Here is an 18,694-nt window from a genome sequence, read left to right as displayed (position 1 = left end):
ACGCATAACACGTATTTGTAAGTTCCGAACACATTTTGCTTACTAAAATAAATGTTCAAAAGCCTAGGCAAATGGAATTACAGGTGGTCTTTATTTTCTTTTTACTTATCTATCATTTCTCATTTAGCATATGTATATTTATATTCATTGACAAAACAGAAAAATCTAAATACTTAGCAAATAAAAGTACAGCATTAAACAGCAATAAAAGTGAAATGAGAGGATGAAGTATGCAATTATCATTATTTATTTTAAATAAAACTTGGACTTATTTGGGAGGAGAAAGCATTTTTGGTTTTTGGGGGGTTTTTGGGGTTTTTTTCTGGTTTTTTTGTCTTATTGCCATTTCTTGGGCCGCTCCCACGGCATGTGGAGATTCCCAGGCTAGGGGTCCAATCAGAGCTGAAGCCGTTGGCCTACGCCAGAGCCACAGCAACACAGGAACCGAGCCGCATCTGCAACCTACACCACAGCTCACGGCAACGCTGGATCCTTTACCCACTGAGCAAAGCCAGGGATTGAACCCACAACCTCATGGTTCCTAGTCAGATTTGTTAACCACTGAGCCATGACAGGAACTCTGAGAAAGCATTTTTGATATTCGATAAAGTTTTCCAATTTCTTTCAGTTCCTTTTTTTTTTTTTTTTGTCTTTTTAGGGCCTCACCCATGGCATATGGAGGTTCCCAGGCCAGGGGTCAAATCGGAGCTGCAGCTGCTGGCCTACACCACAGCCATGCCACGCCAGATCCGAGCCGCATCTACGACCTACACCACAGCTCGTGGCAATGCCAGATCCTTAACTTACTGAGCAAGGCCGGGGACTGAACCTGCGTCCTCATGGATATCAGTCAGATTTGTTTCCACTGAGCCATGATGGGAACTCCAAATTTCTTTCAGTTCTGATAAAACCTTCCCTCAGGCTGGAGTGATGCCTTTTATGTAACAGCCAAAAAACTGGAAAGAGGTCCTCCTAATCTCCAGGAGACTGGAGAAAAATGAAGAAACTGGAGTGCATTCACACAAAAGAATACTGCTCGGCAATAATGGAACAAGCTACTGATATAATCAGCAGCATAAATGGCTCTTTACAACCTTATGCTGAGGGAAAAAGACTTAATATGAGTACATACTAAGTGATTCCATTTGTATGAAGTTCTAAAACAGGATAAACTCATCTGTGATAGAAAAAAATCAAAACAAGGGTGAGAACGGGACCAAGACGGCGGAGGAGACCTTCTCCCGCAAACACATTTAAAAAACACCATCTACATGTAGAACGATTTGCACAGAACATGTACTGAGCACTGGCAGAAGACCTTTAAATCTTCGAAAATGGCAAGAAACCCTCCACGTAACTAGGTAGAACAAAAGGGGAAAAAAAGAACAAGGGTGAGAGAACTGACTGGGAAGGGCAAGTAGGAGCTTTCTAGGGTGATGCTCACATTCTACAACACAAGGGGTTTGCACTATGGGGCTGTATGCATTTACCTACTTAACGGTTCGCTTTTATTTTATTTATTTATGTATTTATTTTGTCTTTTCAGGGCCGCACCCATGGCATATGGAGGTTCCCAGGCTAGGGGTTGAATCAGAGCTGCCGGCCTGCACCACAGCCACAGTGACACAGGATCCTTAACCCACTGAGCGAGGCCAGGGATCAAACCTGAAACCTCATGGTTCCTAGTCGGATTCATTGACAGTGCACCAAGATGGGAACTCCCAATGGTTCACTTTTGGAACTCTGGCTGATGATATGCATGAAGTGTCTGGAGGTGATCTGTACTGATGTCTCAGACTTACTTCACATGCATCCCCCTTAAAAAAAAAAAAATGGTATCGATAGGTAGAGGAATGCATAGAGTATGAAATTTTTTTTAAAAACCACAGAATCCAACCCAAGTGGTGGATACATTTCTTTTAACTTTTCTATATGTCTGAAAATTCTCAAAATAAAATGTTGGAAAAACTTATGGAAAGTAAAGTCAAACATAGAAAGCAAACTACCTGGTTAAATCTATGTATTCAAAGGCTGAGAAAAAAATGGAAATGTTCCTAGTTTTTTAACTGCCAAATGATTTTACAAGTTGAAGTAATTTCTCAAATGGCAGAAAATATTCTATCTTTAACAAATCATTTTAGGAATCAATTGCTGGTTTTATAAATTAGAAGCTCTTAAAAAAAAAAAAAATTGGGGAGTTCCTGTCTTGCAGTGGTTAACGAATCCGACTAGGAACCGGGAGGTTGTAGGTTCGGTCCCTGCCCTTGCTCAGTGGGTTAAGGATCCGGCGTTGCCGTGAGCTGTGGTGTAGGTTGCAGACGCGGCTCGGATCCCGTGCTGCTGTGGCTCTGGCGCAGGCCGATGGCTACAGCTCTGATTCTACCCCTAGCCTGGAAACCTCCACATGCCACAGGAGCAGCCCAAGAAATGGCAAAAAGACAAAAAAAAAAAAAAAAAAAGAAGCTCTTCTTCAAGTGGACCAAATGGTTGCTTTCTTGGAAACTTCATTTGTAAACCATCTTCGGACAATGTACCCTTGATTTATTTAGGAGACACAACAGAGACATAAGAGCTATGTCTGTGCATAGCCAATTATGGAAACAATTACATTCACCTTGATACCAAATACTGAAAATACTGGTAAGAAAAGACACAGGCTATAGGTTGAATCAAATCATCCACTATTCATTAAACTTTTCATAAAGGACACAAAAAAATACTAAATAATCATGTTTAATTGCTAATATATAACTTTCCTAACTTAAGGAAAACATTTTAGGAAATAAAAAATTATAAAATATGAAAATGTGAGTTTTAGTCATCATAACTGAATCTTATTTACATTGATCTTTAAAATATTTTTAAATTTTTAAGAAAGAATGACTTGAGGGCCTCAGAGAAATACTAATAAGGGATTTTTTATTATGTGACTGATAAAGATCAGCTACAGAGAGAAAACAATAACTAGGAAGGAAAGATGAAACCTTGATATATTTTATAGGAATGGTTTATTTTCTGAATATAATCTCTCCAGAGATTTATACGATATATATTACCGTACATATCACTGTGTATTTGTATGTATAATTACACAAAATTATATACACAAAAGACAATACACACTGCACTTTGAATGACTTAGGGTTTCTCAAGAGTCATTTGTATTTGATTTTTCAATAATTCTATGTATTATTTTTTGTCATGCATATTGATATTGAACCTAACCCCCAGATAAGATGTGACTCCACCACCTAACCCCCAAGTAAGATGTGACTCCACCACAAAACAGAGCTCACCACCATACTCCCCGCACACCCAACTATTCTACATCAGTTAAGGTGTTAAGGCGCACTTATATACTTAAACATTTCATTCAGCAACATTTATTCACAACTTAATATAAGCCAAACACAAGAGCAGACACCAGATACACACTGCCAAATAAATCAGATATGGTCTCTGCCCTCACTGGACTTACAAGACATTGGGAGGGAGCGAATGTCAGAGACAGCAAACAAGCTTGCAAAGATCTAAATATGTGTTTGTGATAAGCACCACAGAAGAAAGTTACAGATTGGAGCAAGGGAAAAGAGAGAAAACCTGTTTATGGTTGTCACCTCCCGACTTTTAAGCCCAGTCCTAAAGACCCGGGAGGCAGCCTGCCAAGAGCTGGGGTGGGGGGACATATCCCTTCAGAAGACACAGCAAGTGCAAAGGCCCCACAGGAGGAGCAAGCCCAGTAGACTGAAGGAACAGAAAAGCAGCCAGTGTGACCACAGCACAGTGGGAAAACTGCATCAACTGCAGACAAAGGCGGAACTGGCTTTGAGGAGGTCTCAGTAAAGATAACGGATTTTATTCTAAATACAAAAAAAAATAATAATAATTGCACGATATAAAAAAGGGGGAATGGCATGAACTGATGTCCCTTACTTTGTGGAAAAAGAGCTGTGTAGAAGGGCAAGAATAGAAGCCAAGATAGTAATGCAGACAACAAACAGCATGAACTAGAAAGTGGAAAGGAAGGTTTGAGATATTCTATCAGTGGAAGTGGTTAAGACTTGCTCATAAGGTGAAAAAGAGGGGGATGGTGTGAGCAACTAGATACAAGATGGTACCATTAACTGGGAAGAAAGACAACTAGTTTTGTAGGGGGGTGGGGGCCTCAGGAGGGAATCAGGGACGTTTTAGATATGCCTGTGAGACAGCCAAGAGATTGTTAGGTAAGCAGCTGAATATAAGTCAGGGGCATATTGATAAAAGTTCTTTAAACTGACCAAGAGTGTGTATAAAATATAGCAGGTCACACTCCAGATCATCTGCATCAGAATGAATGCGCCCATGTGCACATTTTTAACATGTCCAAGTGATTCTGATGTCAACTGCAGTCTCATGGTTCATCACCTATGGATATCAATCATACTTTTCAAAACAAAACATTACATTGAGCATTAATATGTGAAGATAATGGTCTGATTTACTGTCTAATTTCCTCTAGTCATACATTATAGAGGAAATACTGTTCTAATTAGCCCTTGCAAATGACATTGACTGATGGCGGCTCTGAAGGTGAATAATTTCTTCCATTTCATACTGTCTCGCAAAATATCTCACAAGTAAATCAAGGTTCAAAAGGTGCAGAGTCTTGCCCAAAGGGCACCCAATCAATAAAAAAGCCAAGACTCAAAAATCAAGATAACGCCAACTCCAATCTGCTTTCCATCACATGAAAAGGCCACAAAACTCACCATCTGTGACACGTACACACATAATTATGACAAGATAAAAGAGGGTGAGTCTCTTAAGGAAAACAGAAGAACAATGAAAGTAAGAAAAAAGAATTACTCCTTGATTTTCATTACTTCGAAGTTGTGTAATTGCAGAAACTATAAATTCCACTTTTCAAAGTATCCACAAAAGCTACTAATAGCCAAAGTGTTTGAATCCTATACAAAAAGCCCTAAGACTCTCTAATTCAACATACAACCTCTTCAAAGAGATCTCAAACAAAACAAAACAAAACAACAACAAAAAAACCGGCAGGGGCAGGGAGGGGTACCTGTACCTGGGCTTTAAAAGTCCTGTATAATGAGTCTCTAAGGGCTCAACCTCGGGTGTCCTCATTAGTAAAATGAGGACACAGGGTTTGAGATAAAGAACATACTTAGTAGTCATTATCATTTATAATTATTATTGGAAGTGTATACAAATAATCTATAATGACACTTTATTTTAACATGGAATGCTGGATTTTGGTTCGAATGTATACTTCAGACTATCTACCTCAATATTCTATTCCTAGAATGCTTCCTAAAACATTACCAATCTTCTTTGCTAACTGCCCCTAGGCGAGGATCAATCCCCTGACTAAGTGCTCAGGGTCATTATGTACTAATCATTTCACAACAGTTCTAATGCTTATAACTGTTCATTATCCCAAGCAAGACTTGAAGTTCCTTGAAGGCAAAAGCTATGTCTTGTTCATTTTTAATCATCATTTAAATCTGAGTACTTACTACGTGCTTGGCACTGACCTAGGTCTTGACAATACCGCAGTAAACAGTCTCTGCCCTCTTAGAGCTTATATTATAGTGGGATAAGAGAAACATTAAGTATAAATATGTATCAATTTGAAATAAGTGCAATTAAATAAAGGAAGGTAAGGGGGCTGGGAAGTATCTCAGGAGCTGGGAAGTTGCTATTTTACACAGGTTATGAAGGAAAGCCTCACACACAACTGAAACCTGATATAAATGTAGCATGTAAGTCACACAGATATCCACCTGGAGGGGAAAAGCCATCCAGACAGAGAGAGAAGAGCAAGTGCAAAGGCCCTGAGGCAGGAATGGCTATTGTGTGGGAAAACTTGTAAGAGGGCAAATGGGGGGGGGGGGACCAGATACATGGGAGGGGTGGCTCTGAGAGCAGAATGCCTCCATCTGACTAATGTTATAAAGAATCACTCAGGCATTTTTATGAAGAATAGAGAATAAAGAATGGAAGCAGTGACTCTCATTAGAACTTGCAATATCCTAGCAGAGACATAACAATGGCTTGAATTAAGAGAGAAGTGATGATGATTAGCTGGATTCTAGTTATGTTTTCAAGACAGAACCCACAAGATTTGTTGGTGAACTGGACATGAAAGAAACAGGAAGAAAAGAATCAGCTTTTTAAAGTTTTTAGGAAGAGATCCCATAAACTTAAACAAGAAAGTTAGAGAAGCAATTTATATTTTCCTAGAACCCAGCAAACTGCCCAGCACATAGCAGACACTCAAATATTTGTGAATTAAATTTAATTGAATAAACTCCCAAAATGAAGGAGTAAACTCAATGTATGGATCTACATTTGCTCTAAGTTTCCTTTAGTAATGTTTGTTAGTTACACCAAGAGTCTTAGCCACTAACACAGGTCTCAACATGGAAACTTTACACCGGAATATAGCAACTAATCCTGATATCTCAAGAACCAGCTTCAGTTTTAAATCTACAATTCTCCTGGATATAAAAGAAATCGGCTATGATAAGCTCTGTGACAGCCTGAGGATTCTTACACCCAAAGTAATTAACCTGTTCGTTAATGATGTCATATTCCTGGAAGATAGAGAAGTGCAAATAGTACTAACTCCCTAGGCCAGAATTAATTGAAAACTAAAACACTTCGTGATAAATTTTCAGACAGGGACAAGACTGAACAAGTCCCCTAAAAAAAAATAATCCATCAGTCATCAGCAATTTCTTACATGCCTTTTTTTACCTCAAGCAGCATGTCCCTCCCAAACAATTTCAATGAAAAAGGTGAAATTTAGCACATCTTCCTCCACTTGTTCTGCCAATTAGCGAAAATGGGCTTCACTTCGGAAAGAACCGGGTATCCTCACCTTTAACACTGATGTAGTCATATTCCCAGACCTTCTAATCCAGCATCCTTACTACAGCTCCACGAAGAAGCATAAAGTCAACAGAAATACACTCAAAGGCCTCCTAAAGTAAAGTTACAAACCTTACCTCTCTTCCGGTCACTTTTAAAGTTTTCACTGAAGCTTAAGTATCACCTCTCTTCCACATTAGTCTCCCTAATGCCCCACCCTAACCTAATGTGTTTTAAAAAAAGAAAATGCGCTTACAACTTTCAGTGAAAATACAGGTTAAAAAGCTAGATCATTCGGGGAAGCTGAAGAAGCTGATCGTACCGAATTCAGCAACAGGCAGTACTTTCTCTTTCCTATCAGTAAAAGGCCTTGAACCAACCCAAACAAATCTGCTGAAATGCCAGCCAAATTTCCCCGTATCTCCCCCGCTCCCTCCCCCCAAAGCTGGCCTGGAAATAACAGTCACCGACCACGGCGCTGAACAGAACTGAACCAGTGGTAAGCAAAAACAGGATTTTGAGAGGCAGGAAGAGTGAGAGCCAGATTTTCAACCACCACGTCTAAGCGAGTTAAGAGCCCGGATGCCCCACAAATACATTCCAAACCGAGCGGCACACGCTCTTCCCCCGCTCCAAAGGCTCCGCACGCGGATTAGAGGCGAGGTGGAAGGAGAGTACTCCCCGGAGAGGCGGAGCGAGAACCGCCTCGGAGGAAGGGAGTGCCCAAGGGGTGCCCGGCACCCGAGGAACGGAGCGCAAATAAGCACGCGTGCCAGGGATGGAGGCGGCGGCCCCTTGGGAGCACAATGCTCGGCGCCCACCCCCAAATGCGGAGGCAGGGAGACCCCGTCAGGCTTTACCCACCCGGGTAGAAAGGGGGGGGGCAGGATCAGGAACCTCGAAGGAGGGGCCTAGGAAGCAACTCTTTCCCAGTAAACGGGCTGGGCACCCCCACCCCAGGGTGGGGCGCGGAGGGAGGCGGGGGCTGCTGCTGATCCGCTTCTTCCATCATCCCTGAAATAAGGGAAGCCCTCCAGGGAGAGAAGAGCGGGGAGTACGCGTGGGGGAGGGGAGCACTAGAGCCAAGGGGGCGGTGGGCCCGCGGGGGATCGGGGACCGTACGGGGAAGGCGAAGAGGGCGCACTCCCCGCCTGGAGCCAGGGAGGCGCGACCGCCCGCTGGACTCGGGGAACCCGGCCAGCCAGAAGGGGGTTAGGAGCCACCCTCCTCCCCGCCCCCACAACTCACCATGTAGAGGGTGAAGGGTAGGCCGAGCAGAAAGAGCCACAGGTAGAGGTGCAGCGCGTTCACGAACGTGGCCTGGTGCGGGTCATAGTACCATCCCCCGCTGAGAGCGGCCCACACCCCCTGCCGGAGGATCTGCAGCGTCTGCGACCCCATCCCCACCCGGCGCCGCCTCCGCCGCCGCCGCCGCCGCCGCGGTCCCCGCCCCGGCCCCAGCTCTGCCTCGGTCACCAGAGCCCGCAGCTGCCCCGTCTATCCGCCTCCGGAGCTCCGGGAGAGCGGGCCGGCGCTTCGGCGGTCGCTAGGGCTGCTGCAAGAGGAGGAGGAGGAGGCAGCGAACGAGGAGGAGGAGACCGAGGAGGAGGAGGCGGCGAGCGGCGGGGCGGAGGAGAGCAGAGAAGAGGAGACCGGCCTCCAGAGCGCAGCCGCCATCTTGTCTCCTAACACCCGGAGCCGGGCCCCCGCCGCCCGCGGCCCGCCAGCGCCGCTGCCGCCACCGCCGCCGCCGCCGCCGCCGCGACCCCCGCCGGCCGCCAGCCCTGGGCCAGGCGGAGAAGGAGGCCCGGCGCCCGGGAGCGACCGGGAGCAAGCCGCGCCCCCTCCGGCTCCTCCTCTCCTCTCCCTCCGCCCCCTGGGCCGGCTCCCCACGGGTGCGCGCAGCCCCTGCGCCGCCGCGGGCGCCTCCTGCCGGCGCCCGGGAGAAGCGCTCGCGAGCCCAGGCCTGGAGGCGGGGCTGCCGAGGTTCCGGGGACCGAGAGTCCGGGCTGTGGGAGACCCCTCTGTGTTCCCGCCACGCGACCCTGGCAAGTTCCGTGAGCAGTCCAGAAACCGGGTCTTCCACTCTCCAAAGCCTTGACTTTGGAACCTTGTCAGCATCCTGGCTGACGTTTTATATTTATTAAAGACCTGGGAACAACGAGGCTAATATCCAAGATACTCACTGAAGACCTGAAAGAATTAGGTACAGCTGATGACGATTGAAAAGAATCACAAATGCACCCAATTTGAGCAAGAACTGTGTTGGCCCGTGGAACGAGCTGGAGGCTCTTGACAAAAATAACCACGGCCAGGATTGGACAGATTTATTACGTGCAAAGACAGATTAAATTAATAGAAGTTGTAAGAGATGTAAAAGTATGGGCTGGACAGCTTGATCATTGTACATGGTGATTTTATTTTTTTAACGTGCTGTAATTTGCAGCCATTTTTATTAATGGGCCGATCTAAACAGGGTTGAAAGATTAACTGTGGCTCCACCCCAATTCACAATAAGATCTTGCACTTTTTATAGCTGTAAAGACTGGGAATCATTCTTGGCTCTGTGTAATGTTTATAAGGCACGTCTGATCTCATTGAATGAAATTTTTTTAAAAAGAGTTTGCAGTTTGAGTTTATGATAGCAATAAAAGTACTCTGTATTCTTGGATTAAAGTTGCTATAATTAGCAAGAAAAGAGAGCCAAAAGAAACCGGGGGTGAAGTTTTCAGAAGAGTATTGAAAACCTATTGCAATACCTCCCAGAGTCACTTCACAGTTCAGGCATTTCCACATCCATTTCATTTGACCTTCACAATACTCCTGTTAAGAACAGCCTAGAGGCTATACTTATTTTATGAATTAGGAAACCAGAGTTCAAAGAAACTAAATGATTGCCCAAGTTCTCTCAAGTAATAAGTGGTTGAGAAGACTTCTGCAACCAGCAGTCATCTTAAATGCATGAACCGAATTTTGGAAGTTTATTTCACAGCACTTTACATCTTATCTGTTCAGATAAGAGTTTGAACTGGTGGATAACTGCTCAGCTTCTGGTCACCTGTGGCCAGCTTAAACGAATGACCAGTTCTCAAAGTGTAAGCCCAAGACCAGCTGTGTCAACATCACTAAGAACTTGTTAGAAATGCAAATTCTCAGGCATCACTCCGGAGAAACTCCGGGTGTGAGATCTAGCAATCTGTTTTAACAAACCCTCCAGAAGATTCTAATCTACCTTAAAAGTTGAAACAACCATGTAGAACACCACCCCCCCGCCTTGATTTGTTCAATTCCTTATAGGCACATAGTCACTGAATTCCAATAACATAGCTTGAAATTGAGCGACACTGGCCAAAATATACTTTAAAGTATATTAGTATGTCTAAGAGCAAAATTGAGGTTAAATATGCAATTTTACAATTAAAAGTTTGGCCTTGAGTCTTGGTCACAGACACAAGGTATTGTCGAGTGTTCATTTGTTTCTCCTAAGGGAGACAGGTAAATTCTCTGAGCAGGTTTTGGAAGTGATCCCAAGCTTTTCCAACACAAAGGAAGATGTAAACAAGGATAAAATTCCAGTAGCACATTGGTTTCCACACCAGCAAATACCTGCTATAGTTTAATGTAAAAGGATTAACTGTAATAGGGGTGAGGTGGACTGGAAGAAATGGAGACCAGAACAAGACACAGCCATGGAACTGGAGGCAGACCCAGCTGGCATGATGAGTGTGCAGTCAGAAGGGAGTATTTGGAGGGTATGTAACCGGCAGCAGCCAGGAAGGCAGCCAGGATCAGGCTGGTTCAACACAGAGAATGTGAGTGTGGTAAGCCAATGGGCAGCTGAAACACAGCCTTGGAAAATCCAAGAGCAGAGAAAAATTGGAAATCATGGCAAGCATTAAGAAAATGCCAGGCCCCAGCCTCAGTGCTGTCTTCCAGGTCTGCATTCTGCTCCCTTTGGGGAACTGATGAAAATAAATAGAATTCAGGTCCTTGAGAAGATGCACTGGGCAAGTTTGGAGGACAAGGACTTGGGCTCAGGGGAAGACAAGTGTCCAAAGACCAGATCTGGCAGACAAAAGGAGCCTTAGAAACAACGGAGGAGCCGAACACCTATAACTGAGACTGCATTTCACACCGGTCGGGGTTGCCTTATGTTGAGGTCTCAGAATGTTAATATGGAACTCTAATTCCCCTCTCAGTGTGACTGGGATTGATCTAAGAGCCTAGAAGTGGGAGTCACATGGCACCAGTCACCGAGTGAAAAGGGGTCAGCAGGATGAGTAATCTCAGGCGTATAGACTACGTCTTTCAGCTCTGGACTGGTAAAAGCATTTTAGAAAAAAAAAAAAAAAGCTAATTAACTGACTTAGGGAGTTAGCCACTGAAAGAATTCGGTGAAATGGATGACCTTTCCCAGAGACTGACTCAGTCTTTGGGGTGAAAGTGGGAGGGGAGAAAATCCTCCAGTGCTTTTTATCTGTAGCTTTCAAATGTTTATGAGTGTTGTCACAACAAGCTTCCTATTTTATAAACAGGAAGCCAAGGCGCAGAGAGGTAACATACTCTCTCATACTCATAAAAATGTAAGAGCAGGACAAAAACTAAAGAATCTAATTTGCCTAAGTGTTAACCCTCTTAGCCATTCATAAAAGCCATTAATAATGTGACACTTAGAATGTCAAAGTTAGCAACATTGACATACTACCAAACCACCACCTGACCTATGTTCATCTTTCAGCTCATTCTATTTAAATGATACTTCCTGACCATAGGCCCCCTGAGGACTAGGAATGCTCTGACAGCAGATGCTCTCTCCTGCCTGAAAGGGATAAAGATGAGTGGGCGAAACCTTCTAATAACCCCCAGCTGTGCCCACCTTGGAGCAGAGGCGGACAGACTGCACTTCTGGTCAATTTACGTGGCAGTGGTGATCTACTTAGACATCATAGCCAAATGTCCTGGCACAACCTAAATGTAGCAGGTCTCCACGGCTTTCTGCCACAGACGTGCCCCCCCAGCCCAGCCCTCTTATTTATTTGTGTCCATGAAATCAACGTTTTCCCATTGACTCAGGCTCCGAGTCTCATACCTTCCCCCATGTCTAGTTTCCTACAGACAAGTCAGTCCTCTCCTTTTTCTGCTCAATCCCTCCTTTACATCTCCAGATCAATCCATCCAATGATTACTCTCCTAAACTCAGACCCCCAGCCTTCTATTGCCTCCAATCTCTCTTCAAAACCATTTTGCATCCCACCAACAGACAGATTTCCCTAATCCACCTTCCCATATCCCTCCTCTTCTCAGAAGCTTTCAGTTCCCTTCTGGTGCCCACGGTACTGAAGGCATACTCTTTGGCAGGCATTCAAGGTCCCTCATAACCTGAATCACTATTTTCTCTAACTTAGCTCCTGTTATTCCCCACATGAAATCTTTTAATGTGACTATCAGCATGCCTATGCACTTATTTTTATTTATCAGTCCATTGATTGATCAGTTTCTGCCTCAATACTCTTACTGATGCCATTTGCCTTACCTAGAAAAGCTTATTCTTTCATCTCTCTACTAAAATTCATTATGACTATTTCAAACCCATTCATATACATTTTTGGCTGCACCTACATCATGTGAAAGTTCCCAGGCCAGGAATCAAAGCTGTGCCACAGCAGTGACCTGAGCTGCAGCAGTGACAATGCCAGATCCTTAACCCACTGAGTCACTAGGGAACTCACATTCATCTATTTTTTGAATAGCCTAGAGTACTCATATGTTCCATTCACTTAGCACTTAAATGTGTACTACTTTATATCCCTCCAATTAAACTGTACCTTCTCTGAGGGCAATGCACTTCTCAGCCTGTCACGCAATGCCTGGGTAGCAAGCTGTTAAGATCAATTGATAGTTGGTATAAGCTGAAGAAGTAAAGTAACACAGAAAGCAATGACTTTTCAATTAAAGATTTAAATCTATTTTAGCTTTCAGTTGGTAACTCTTCAACAGTCAAAGGCATTTCACCAGCTTAGAAGAAATATGCAATAAAGGTGAAGATAATCGGAAGAGAAGGGAAGTGCCTTGATTCCTCCCGGACTCTCTTTTTAGCCATATGCTGTACTTTAGGGCACATTAGGAAAATGAAAGTCAAAGAGCAGCCAAGGCGGGGTGGGGAACTTCCTAAGTCTTACATAGTATAAAATACCAGTATGTGGATATGGAGCTGAATAAGTAAAATAAGAGCAGCTCATCCTTCTTGGAAATCTCAATCTATTGGGGTGTTTTGTTTTGTTTTGATGTCAATTCCATATGATATGAGTACTTTAGAACAGGTTCTAATTGACACTAACTAGTTCAGTAATTCTCACTAAAGATTTGTGTCATCCTAAGAGTATCTTCTGTTGTATATTTAAAAACCCAATTCACCTTTCTAAAACTCACACAAATTTTGGGGGCAGCGCAATGAAAGGAAAGGGGAAGTTTACAGGATATTGCAAAACTCCCCAAATGTTGGGAATTCCTGAATTATAAACAATATACACATACATTATTTCTCACCTTTTGACAATAAAGGATTCTTCTATGTCAGATGTGTTTAGCCATACCATATTAAGGATTTTATTTACCATTCTGATTCAGCCAGCTCTGCATAATTCCTGCAGGACCTATTGGGTCAACTGATGCAGCTGGGTGATTCTCTGAAATGCTCACCTGATTAGTAGTTACCTGTGTGATCTAGAGCATCTGCTTGTAGTTATGCAGAAATGAGAGAGGTGTCGTCTCTGGAGGCTGGATGCCTGGCTCCCCTGGAAAGGCGCATCAAGAATATTCCTTGGTAGGAAGTGGTGTTCGGTAGTAGAAAGATCATAGGGTGTGGAATCAGATAAGCCTGTGCTTCAATCCAGAGTCTGCTACTTTCTAAATTAGTCCTAGCCCCAAGTCAAGATATCCAAGTAGAATCCAAGAAACCTGGGGAATTAAATATTGAGGATTCAGTGCATTTAGTTTTGAGTGCTGCAGCTTTTTTTTTCTAATGGCAGAAATGGACATCCCAGTGATGTAATGAAAAGGCCTTTCCCCTGGAGATTTTTCACATCTTTCTGTATTCCCACATTCTGTCAAGGTTTCCAAACTCACTAGTTTTGTTTGTTCATTTGGTTTGGTTTGGGTTTGGGTTCTAATTTTTATTTTTTGCTTTGCTTATTCTCACTGGGATTCTGCAACTGTTAATATACACGACCATTTTCTAATTATGCACAGAGTATATTTTGTGTATATACTCAGGGGAGTGATATGGTCGGATAAAATCTCTCAAATAAATCAGTAGAAGTCATGATGCAACGTAAAACCTCCCTGTTTTTCTAGTTTCCTCACTCTCTCTGAGTATTTCCATCTTTTAAACTCATTATGCTCTCAAGTCCTGTAACAAGTGTTTTTCAACGTGTACTCCATGAACCACCAAAATCACAATCTTCTTTTGAAAACACATATTTCCAAGTTATGACACATCTATACATAGGGTATTGGAAAATTCCTCCAGTGTTGGGAATCCCTGAATTAGAGGATTAACATAAACACCTATTGTTTTCCATCTTTTGATATTATGAAAATAGAATTCCAAACAGCCAATAGAATATTGAAGTAGCTTTTAGTGAACTCATATGGATTGATCTTTAAGATATATAGTTCAGTGCAATTAAAAAGTGTAGAACTGGAGTTCCCGTAGTGGCTCAGTAGAAAAATCTGACTAGCATCCATGAGAATGCAGGTTCGATCCCTGGCCTCGCTCAGTGGGTTAAGGATCTGGTGTTGCTGTGAGCTGTGGTGTAGGCTGCAGATGTGGCTTGGATCTGGTGTGGCTGAGGGGTAGGCCAGTGACTACAGCTCCGATTCGACCTCTAGTGTGGGAACCTCCATAAGTTGCGGGCATGGCCCTAAAAAGCAAAAAAAAAAAAAAAGTATAGAACAGCAAGTATAATATATTATTATACATTAAATTTAATTAATGTATTATTATATTATACTGTTATTATAATTGACATATTATAATGATTATATACTATATATATAAAATAGGATTATGTATTGAATGTGCCTAAGGAGACATCTGAGAAAAGGACAGAAGTTACCACAGGTGTGAGGGAAAGGCTGACTTTGCTTTTTTCTTTCTCTTTTTTTTCTTTTTTGGGCCACACCTTGGGCATATGGAAGTTCCCAGGCTAGGGGTCAAATTGGAGCTGCAGCTGCCGACCTCCACCACAGACACAGCCACAGCCGCACAGGATCCGAGCTGCATCTACAACTGACACCACAGCTCACGGCAATGCCTGATCCTTAACCCACTGAGCAGGGCCAGGGGTCAAACCCACGTCCCAGCCGTTGCTGAGACACTTAGATCCCATTGCGCTACAACAGGAACTCCTAAGAATTCTTAAACCTCTTAGTCTCTAATTTATGAAGAGCCTTTTATAAGCATCTATTTATTAGCCTTCAGGCTTGTATTTTGAAAACCTGACATTAACTTAATGAGAGACTGCTTGGCCCAGTCTCTCTACCACTCTGCTTCCAAGTGGCATTTTGAGGAGTTCCCTGGTGGCTCAGTGGATTAAGAATCCAGGAATTCCTGTCGTGGCACAGCAGAAATGAATCCGACTAGGAACCATGAGGTTGCGAGTTCGATCCCTGGCCTCACTCAGTGGACTAAGGATCTGGTGTTGCCATGAGCTGTGGTATAGTTTGCAGATGCAGCTTGGATCTGATGTTGCTGTGGCGTAGGCTGGCAGCTGTAGCTCTGATACAACCCCTAGCCTGGGAACCTCCATATGCTGTAGATTCAGTCCTAAAACAGACAAAAAGACAAAAAGACAAAAAGACAAAAAAAAAGAATCCGGTGTTGTCACTGCAGTGTCTCCGGTCACTGCTGTGATATGGGTTGGATCCCTGGTCTGGGAACTTCTGCAGGCTACAGGCACAGCCAAAAACAAAAACAAAACAAAACAAAACAAAAAACAAGTGGCCTTTTGGGCTAATACATACATTTTCATCATAAAGTAATATATTCCCATTTTTAAATCTAAGAAATATAGAAAGGGGAGATAAAACCTATCCAGTAGACCCCCTACCCGGTCACAACCATTGTAAATGTTTGGTATCTTTCTGCTCAGTGTCTTCACTCCTTCTCCCTAAACTTATTTCTGTACCATATTCTAATTGGAGCTCAGAGCCTGATTTGGAAAGTTTTTATGTCAACACATGCCATGTGCCTTGGCAGCTTGCTAAGTCTGAGAAACTTCAGAGGCGTTTTTTTCCTTCTGATTTACCATGTGTTTCACTTTGATTCTTGGAAACATAAAAAAACATAAAAAATTCAATTCAAACTCACATAAACAATAAGGAAAAGTATTGCTTCAAACAATTGCAAGTCCAGGGGAAGGGCAGGCTTCAGGGGCAGTTTAATGGCTCTGGATCTGTTTTTCTGCAGTACCCTAAGATGACCTCCTCTATGTGCTGGCTTTGACCTTGGGCTGCTCCCCTCATAGATGCAGAATGGATATAGAAGTTACTGGTTTCACACAGAAATGCCACCAACATAAGAGCAAGGAAACGTCTTTCCCAGGAGCCTCTAGCATTCTTGATTCAACCCCTGTTCTCAGGGCAATGCCACACACTGATGTTGGCCAATTACTGGCCATAGGAATGGAATTACTCTCAGATGTGAACACAGACACAGGTGGCATGTTGGAAGGGGCAGACGCCTAAATAAAACTGAATTGTGTTAAGGATCAAAAAGGAGGAACAGAGATTGAACAGACAACATACATGGGTTTAGAAACTTGGCCACTAAATTAATATATGTATTAATAAAATTGATTTTATTTAATGTATTTATTAATTTTAATTTACTAGTTTTGCCTAATTTGTTTCACTTAAATTTTTTTTAGTTCTTATTTCATTAAAGTTTTAATAGAGGATACCTTTTTTTTTTTTCCCCCAGGGGCAACAAAATATTCATCAATTTGCAAAACTGGAACAGTCATTTACTGGACAATGGTTAGAAACCACTATAAATTATGTGACATAATATTAATCAGGAATGACTTGGAGTTCCCATTGTGGTGCAGTGGGACAAATCCGACTAGGAACCATGAGGTTTTGGGTTCGATCCCTGGCCCTGCTCAGTGGGTTAAGGATCTGGCGTTGCCATGAGCTGTGGTGCAGTTCATAGACATGGCTTGGATCTGGCGTTGCTGTGGCTGTGGTGTAGGCCAGCAGCTGTAGCTCTGATTAGACCCCTAGCCTGGGAATCTTCATGTGCCATGGGTGCAGCCCTAAAAAAAAAGGAATGACTTGTTACACAAAGGAAGCAAAAATATTCAGTAAATAAGAGGTTTATATGTTGCCCCAGCAGAAGCTATAGAGGTGCCATCATATAGTTGAATATAAAAAAAAAAAAATTCCCAAAGGATATACAGTGAAGCACCCCTTCCACAGCAGACCCCAGCTATACAAAGATATTTTATGTATAAACAAGGAAAAAAATATATAGATATACATATATATTCTCTCTCTTTGTACACAAAGTAAAGCATGTTATACACACATCTCTGCACCTAGCTTTCTTTGCCTAACAATATATATCGGAGATTATTATAGCACATAAAGCAATTCATCATTCTTTTTTTTTTTTTTGTCTTTTGTCTTTTTAGGGCCCTGCCTGCGGCATATGGAGGTTCCCAGGCCAGGGAACTAATCAGAGCTGTAGCTGCCAGCCTACACCACAGCCATAGCAACGCCAGATCTCAGCCGTGTCTGTGAACTGCACCACAGCTCAAGGCAACGCTGGATCCTTATCCCACTGAGCTAGGCCAGGGATGGAACCCACAGCCTCATGGTTCCTAGTCGGACTCGTTTCTGCTGCAGCGTGGTGGGAACTCCTCATCATTCTTTTTTTCACTGTTTTGTGTTATACAGTATGAATGTGGCACAATTAATATAATGCCTATGGAGGGTCATTTAGGGAGTTAATATGTGAAAGTTCCTGGGCCAGGGATCAAACCCACACCACAGCAGCGACTCAAGCCACTGCAGTGACAGTGCTGGATCCTTAATTAGCCGTGCTGCAGGAGTACTCCCTTTTGTTTTTGCTTTTTGAAAGTGCCTGTTTTAGAACCCCCTCATCAACAGAGATTGGTATCAGGCTTTTGGGTTTTCACTAATTTGGTCATTGAAAACTGATATCTCAGTGTAATTCAACGTTTCTTTTGTGAGTGAGGCGGAATCACCTTCAGGGGGCTAGCATCCATTTGCGCTTTCTCTTCCAGTCCCTGCCTATTCATATTCTTTGCCCATTTATTGGTCATTTCTCTTCTGACTTGTAAGAGTTCATGTGTTAAGGGCGACTAGTCTTTGGTCTATAACAGAGCTGCAACTATTTCCATACATTTTGTCATTTGTCAACTTTGCTTGTGATTTTTCTATGCAGAAAATGCTATGAGTTTGAATATATAATCTTTTATGGTCTGAATTTAATGTCACAATTAGAAAGGCCTTCCTGGAGTTCCCGTCGTGGCGCAGTGGTTAACGAATCCGACTAGGAACCATGAGGTTGCGGGTTCGGTCCCTGGCCTCGCTCAGTGGGTTAACGATCCGGATCCGGCATTGCCGTGAGCTGTGGTGTAGGTTGCAGACGCGGCTCGGATCCCATGTTGCTGTGGCTCTGGCGTAGGCTGGCAGCTACAGTTCCGATTAGGCCCCTAGCCTGGGAACCTCCATATGCCGCAGGAGCGGCCCAAGAAATGGCAAAAGACAAAAAAAAAAGAAAGGCCTTCCCCAC

The 18,694-nt window shown here is 43.2% G+C and overlaps 1 protein-coding gene across 7 annotated transcripts in view; it reads right to left on the bottom strand.

Annotated features, from left to right (window-relative positions):
• The window catches only part of PCNX1 (pecanex 1), a 172,573-nt gene extending 163,846 nt beyond the window's left edge, over positions 1-8,727 (bottom strand). For 4 of the 7 annotated variants that reach the window (XM_047796813.1, XM_047796818.1, XM_047796815.1 and 1 more), the window contains exon 1: positions 8,122-8,727. In XM_047796813.1, coding sequence (XP_047652769.1) covers positions 8,122-8,274 — 153 coding nt within the window. In that variant the 5' untranslated portion in view covers positions 8,275-8,727. The remainder of the gene's footprint in view (positions 1-8,121) is intronic. The other 3 variants (XM_047796814.1, XM_047796819.1, XM_047796820.1) reach the window with 1 other exon arrangement.
• Positions 8,728-18,694: the final 9,967 nt, after the last annotated feature.

The sequence above is a fragment of the Phacochoerus africanus genome, chromosome 9, assembly GCF_016906955.1.
Source record: "Phacochoerus africanus isolate WHEZ1 chromosome 9, ROS_Pafr_v1, whole genome shotgun sequence".
Lineage (NCBI taxonomy): Eukaryota > Metazoa > Chordata > Mammalia > Artiodactyla > Suidae > Phacochoerus > Phacochoerus africanus.
Note: the sequence above shows the minus strand (reverse complement) of the source record. Positions and strands in the feature narration are given on the sequence as shown.